This window comes from Pinus tabuliformis, chromosome 7, assembly GCF_031772625.1.
Source record: "Pinus tabuliformis cultivar Carrire ecotype Pingquan chromosome 7, CPIR1, whole genome shotgun sequence".
Taxonomy (NCBI): Eukaryota; Viridiplantae; Streptophyta; class Pinopsida; order Pinales; family Pinaceae; genus Pinus; species Pinus tabuliformis.
In genome coordinates this window covers 75,905,947-75,911,878 of record NC_142293.1, presented here as the reverse complement: position 1 = coordinate 75,911,878, position 5,932 = coordinate 75,905,947, and the positions used below count along the sequence as shown (strand labels likewise).

The 5,932-nt window shown below is 44.1% G+C and overlaps 1 protein-coding gene across 1 annotated transcript; it reads right to left on the bottom strand.

The window, feature by feature from the left end:
* Positions 1-4,039: 4,039 nt before the first annotated feature.
* LOC149245271 (uncharacterized) lies at positions 4,040-5,083 on the bottom strand. Its single transcript, XM_089437780.1, has one exon. It carries the CDS (start codon positions 5,081-5,083, stop codon positions 4,040-4,042), a length of 1,044 nt encoding a protein of 347 aa, XP_089293906.1.
* Positions 5,084-5,932: the final 849 nt, after the last annotated feature.

Genomic DNA, 5,932 nt, shown 5'->3' with positions numbered 1-5,932 from the left:
TCTCATTTTTCCAATTCTCGATGTTGTCTTTGTCCGAGGAATGCTCACTGCTTTGGGAAGGATTAGGGGTGATGCAGGCCAAAGGGGAGACTTGGTTTTCCTCTTCCGAAAGAATAATGGTGATGTGAGCAATGACCAGGGGCCTATGCAAATTACTTTGAAATTTAAAGTGCGTGGTTTGGAAAGCACTCTTTGGGATAGGCTTACTACCAGAACTTATAAAAGGCCCAGCTTCATGGACGGGGGAGGGATTGAAGGGTTCCGATGCAGTTTCCATGGCATGGCCGACTGGAGGATGCAAGTGACTCTCACGACGCCCCCCTGAACGTTGCCTCTTGCCCGAGTGAACCATGATGACAGACAGGAGGTAGGGTGCAAATGGATTATGGAAGGGAGAACCAACAAGACAAAGTCGATTGAGGTGAGAGGGATGCCCAACAGAGCTTGCAACTGACAATACAATATAACAGAACTTATAGATGACCACAGAACTTGCAGACAGCAACGCAATGCATGAATCCAGAACAGGGGAGAAATTACCCTTGATAGAGTTGGCTTGGAGCTCGCGGGAGTGAAACAGAATTAGTCCATCACCAACAGCCTCTGCAAACCAGGTTCCATTACCGCGCGACTGAGCAGAAGGCATGGTGAAAGAACTATGGAGCGGCATCATTATAACAGTAGGAATGTTGCGTCGATCAACGCAGAACATAAATGTGAATCCACCAACCGATCCAACATTAATAACATTCCCCTGCTCGCATGAGTTTATGTCCGAGGAGGCCACACTGCTCTGCAGCTGGCAGTACCAGACATTAATTCCTTACATGGGAAACAGTAAGGTTGATGATGCCACCTGGATCCGGGAGTATTTCTTCGATCTCAGGAATTTCCTTCTGCACAATATTATTGAAGTCGAGGAGTTGAAATTCAAAGATTAAATTTGCGGGTGATCCAACATGTAAATGCCGCCGACATTCAACTCCCATATTAGCCAAGAGGTCTACAACTTTGTTCCCGTCCCTCCATATGTGTTTCAAGGAGATCACTTTGTGGGAGGAAAACCAGCGCTCAATATGTAGTAGCCGTTGAGCCATTCTCCAACTGTTATTGATCTTGGAGGAGGGGGAGCCCTGTAGAATTCTCGAGACCATCTGGATGAGGATTTGAGAGTCTCCCTCTATTAAGAGCGGGAAGAGATTCCTATCTTGCGCTAAAAGTAGCCCCTGCCAAAGACCTTCTAACTCTGTCGAGTTATTAGAGTCCCACCCTTGTTAGCCTAAGAAGGTTATGATATTAGCTCCCTTATAATCTCTGAAGATCCCTCCAAAGCTAGAATTCCCTGGGTTACACTTTGATACACCATCAAAATTTAGCTTATACATGTTCCTGGGGGGAGGGAACCATTTTCCCGTTGAGGGACCTCTCGCAGGCTTTGTTCCTTTGATCAACTTTTCTTTCTTTCTGTGGAAGTTCGAATTATTCCAGATTGTTTGTTCTTGAGGGAGAGTGCAGAGATCCTCTTGGTACCATGTTTTTAGAGATATGGTTTCTTCAATGTTTTGATTAATGATTTTCCATATGTCATCGAGCGGTCTGGATTGATTTTTGAAAATTCTTCCATTTCTCTCCTTCCATATGGCCCATATCAAAAATCCTGGGATGAGCTTCCAGAGAAAGTTCAAGACCTTGCTTTGAAAGGGGTGGGGGTCCCAGTTGTGTATTGTAGCAGTTATATATCCATTGGCTCCTCCTTCTTGACAATGGAAGTTGATTTTTTGCCAGAGCTTGTGTGCCAACGGACAGTAATACATGAGGTGTTCAATGGTTTCCTCTTCCTTTTTACATTTGGGGCATATGGAGGGACCACTGAAGTTTCTTTTTCATAGATTGTCCCATGTGAGAATCCTCTTGTGACAGAGGAGCCAAAGAACGTTAGACACTTTCGGCCAGATGGATGGATCCCATATTTTGCTCCAGAGCGGGTCTAGACTCATTTGTTCCTTGATAAGTATATTGTAGTCCTCTCTAGTGGAATAGGTTCCGCTTTCTTCATATCCCCATCTAAGAATGTCTTTTTCCTCAGAGTACTGAATTTTCCTTTTTGTTAAATCTGTATCCAGGATTTGCTGGTCTTTCCTAGTCCCCTGTTCTATGATCTGAGTCGCTTTGAGCCACTCTCTGTAGTCTTGATGTGAGGTGTTGCACCAAAAGTTTTGCACCGTGTTTTGGGGGTGCATATCCTGTTCCAGGGGAACATTTGGAGGGAAAAGGTCCCTGAGTTTGGGCATCTCTTGCCATGAGTCGTCCCAAAATCTGGCATGATCACCATTCTTCACTTCCCAAAAGTTGTGTTGTTGTATGAGGTTCTTGTGCTGTTTGGCCGAGTTCCACATGATTGAGCCATTGCTAGTCTATGATATTCTAATGAGTTCCTCCCTTGGACAATTTCCCACATATTTGGTTGTCCATAACAAGGCCCAAGGAGTGGGATGTTCGAAAAGCCATTTCCACCAGATTCGAGCCCCCATAACAGCATTGCTGTGAGTGGGATCTCTTAATCCAATGCAGCCTACTTTCTTTGGAAGGCAAGAGGTTTCCCATTTAACAAGAGCCCATTTGCGCCGAAGTCCACTGTTGCCCCAGAGAAACGCTCTTTGGATAGTTTTGAGTTCTTTAAGAACCCATTTGGGAGCCGCAAGGATGGAGAAGAGGTATAAGGGCATAGCTTGAAGGAAAACTTTAATCAGAACAAGACGGCTAGCCATGTTAAGAGATCTGTGAGTCCAGGAGGAGAGCCGTGTTTCCAGATTATCTAGGAGGGTTCTCCAGGAAGAGTGCTTTAAGCCAGAGGCTATGAGCGGAGCTCCTAGATACGAGGAGGGAAGTTTGGCAGAGGAGAAGCCTAGGATGCGTAAAATGGCTGACTGAGTAACTGAGGGAGTATGAAAGAAGAAGATTTGAGATTTGGAGTGATTGATAGAGGCACCGGAGGCTTCCGAGAAGTCCGTTAAAAGAGTTTTAAGTTGTCTAGCCTCTTGGACTGAGGGATGCCCGAAAAGCATATTATCATCAACAAATTGTTGATGGGTGAAAACAGGGGAGTTGTGAAAGGAGAGGCCTTTGAGACGGTAATCTTGCTGAGTATGTTTGATACTTCACCCTAGACCCTCTGCCATAATGATAAACAGGAAAGGGGAGAGGGGGTCGCCCTACCTGATACCACGAGTAGGATGAAAGGCCGTGGAGGGTATGCCATTAATTAGAACAGAGAAGAATGAGGATGAGATGAGGCTCATAATCGATCGGACCCAGGAAGCATAAAAACCAAATGCTATAAGAATATTTTCAATATACTTCCAACTTAGGCTGTCAAAAGCTTTTGAAATATCTAGTTTGAGTAGCATACTTGGCTTCTTGGAGATCTTCAAAGAATGAATTATTTCATGAGTAAGGATGATCCCATCCGTGATCTGCCTTCCTTCAACATATCCAGATTGCTCAGGCGAGATGATGAATGGAAGTAGGAGCTTGAGTCTGGAAGCTATAATTTTAGAGACAATCTTATAGATTATGTTGCAGAGTGCTGTCGGCTTGTACTTGTCTGGATTTCTTGGCTTATTCACCTTGGGGACCAGGGCTATAAATGTAGCATTTACCCCTGGGAACATCCATCAGAGAGAGCGAGACTCTTCAACCACCTGCCAGACCTCAGTCTTGATTAGGTCCCAAAAATTATGGAAGAAATTATAAGTGAATCCATCCGGTCGTGGGGCTTTGCCGGCTTTTAGTTGTCGCACTGCAATTTCCACTTCTTGGAGATCAACAGGCTTGAGGAGCATTTTATTATGCTCTTCTGAGATAAGTCTGGGAATATTATGGGTAATTTTTTCTATGGCCTGAGATCTGTCTATGTTTGGTTCTCTGTGCACCTGCTTGAAATAATTTAAAAGTTTAGTCTCTATTTCTTCATGCTTTTCCACTCTAATGCCTTGCTTGTTTTGAATATGAGTTATATTGTTATGCATCCTATGCTGGACTATGGTGCTATGTTTTTCTCTCCATATTTGAGCCACCTGATTCTTGATTTTTGCCTCCACAACATTTCTTCCTGCTTTTCCTTTTCTGCTAGTTGCAATTCAAGGGTTTTTTCCTGTTCTTCCACGTCCTCTAATCTGCCCATTGTGATGATCTTCTGCTGTAGCTGCTTCATATCCAACTCAATGTTTGCTTTCCCTTGAAATATATTGCCAAATGAAGTGTCATTCCAGTGCTTGATCTTACCTTTTAGGTGCTTAAGCTTTTGTTGGAATTGGAACATTTTGGAGTCTGGAGGTGGATGGAAGCTTTTCCATTCTGTGTTGATTAATTTGTGGAAGTCTGCGTGGGTCATCCAGAAGGCTTCAAAGTGGAAAGGCCTGCGGATATTGTTTCCTGGTCGAGACCATTGTAGTGAAATGGGCCAGTGATCGGAACCCGTGAAGGGCAGGATGGATGTCGTAAAATCACCCCCAAGATGAATGACATTGTCAAAGAGTAGAAACCTATCCAACCAAGAAGCAATTTGCTGGTTCCCTGCTCGTCTATTGTTCCAAGTGAAAACTCCATTATTAGAAGGGAGGTCGGTAAGACAGTTATTTTGGATGAAATCCTTCAAAAGCGATCCTTCCTGAGAACTTCTACATATGCCCCCTCTCCTTTCTTCCAGTCTTGTGACCATATTGAAATCACCTCCTGTGATCCATAGTGGGTGTGGTCTGTTCTGGTTGAGAGCCGAGATGGAGTTTAGGATCTCCGCTTTTCGAAATGTTTCCTGTGGGAAATGAACATTAGTTAAGATCCCATGTTGGTTTGTGCCTATGATATGAAAAATTCCTTGGAGGAAATTCCTATGTGTATAAAATTTGTTAAGCATGATGGCTCTGGAGTCCCATATAATGGCTAGGCCTCCCGAGGCACCATTTGCATCTACTGCTATGTTATGATTCCCGGGCCAGAATTTAGCAGCTAGTTTATCAAGTGCATTGGAATCACATTTTGTCTCTTGCAAGAATAGAACCTGAGGGTTTTCTTGCTTAATCATGTTTTTAAGGATTCGGGTCTTCTTGGGGCCATTGAGCCCTCTTATATTCCAAGAGATTAGCTTCATTGAGAAAGAGTGTTTTCAGGACGATAGTACTTGGTTAGCTTGGCATACCTGCCTGATTCAACTAAGATTTGGCCAACCTTGATTGTTCTCTAAAGAATGGTTTTCCTTCCTCACTTTTTGATATCTTTGGTTATGAATCGACCATCCCATGGGCCTCCTGTCTGTATACCCAAAGATTTCTGCCTCTGCGCCCAAGATAAAACTTCTTCCAGGTTCTTAAGTTGTCCTGCTGGAATGTTGTCAAAGTTGTTTGTGGTGCAAGCCTTTTTGAGACCGGGAAGGTCCAGATCCCCAATGTCTATTGTCTCTGTTTCTTCCTCCATAAATTGAGAGTAATCTGGTTCTTCCATTGGTTCCTCTTCTAAGCTAGCATCTGGGTTTGGGATCTCCAACTGCATGGCTTGAGCAGTCCATAATATTTGTTTTTGTTTGTTTGAGATCGAAGCCTCCTTACCTTGAGTATCTGCTTGTGACATTGTGGGTTTTCCTTCCTTTGAATGGTCGTCGCTCATGGATTCTGGCTCCGGTGGATTCATTTGCATTTTCGTCTCGTTGGCTAAGGCATCAAAACTATTGCTTGTAGATGGCCCTGGTTCACTAGTTTGCGCTACCTTTCGTTTTGGAGCATGTTTCTTGTGGGTTCTCGGGCGATTTATGACCTTGATGAAGCCACCTGCTTCAGAGGCTTCCAGATCCGAGGCGGGAGGGGATTTCTGTGTTAGAGGGCAGTCCCTGAATAAATGCCCAAGGGCATGACATCTTCTACATCAAAAGGGCACATGT

Bases quoted from the DNA above. Each gene is read 5' to 3' on its own strand.
- LOC149245271 (XM_089437780.1), bottom strand. From the start codon at position 5,083: ATGATTAAGCAAGAAAACCCTCAGGTTCTATTCTTGCAAGAGACAAAA.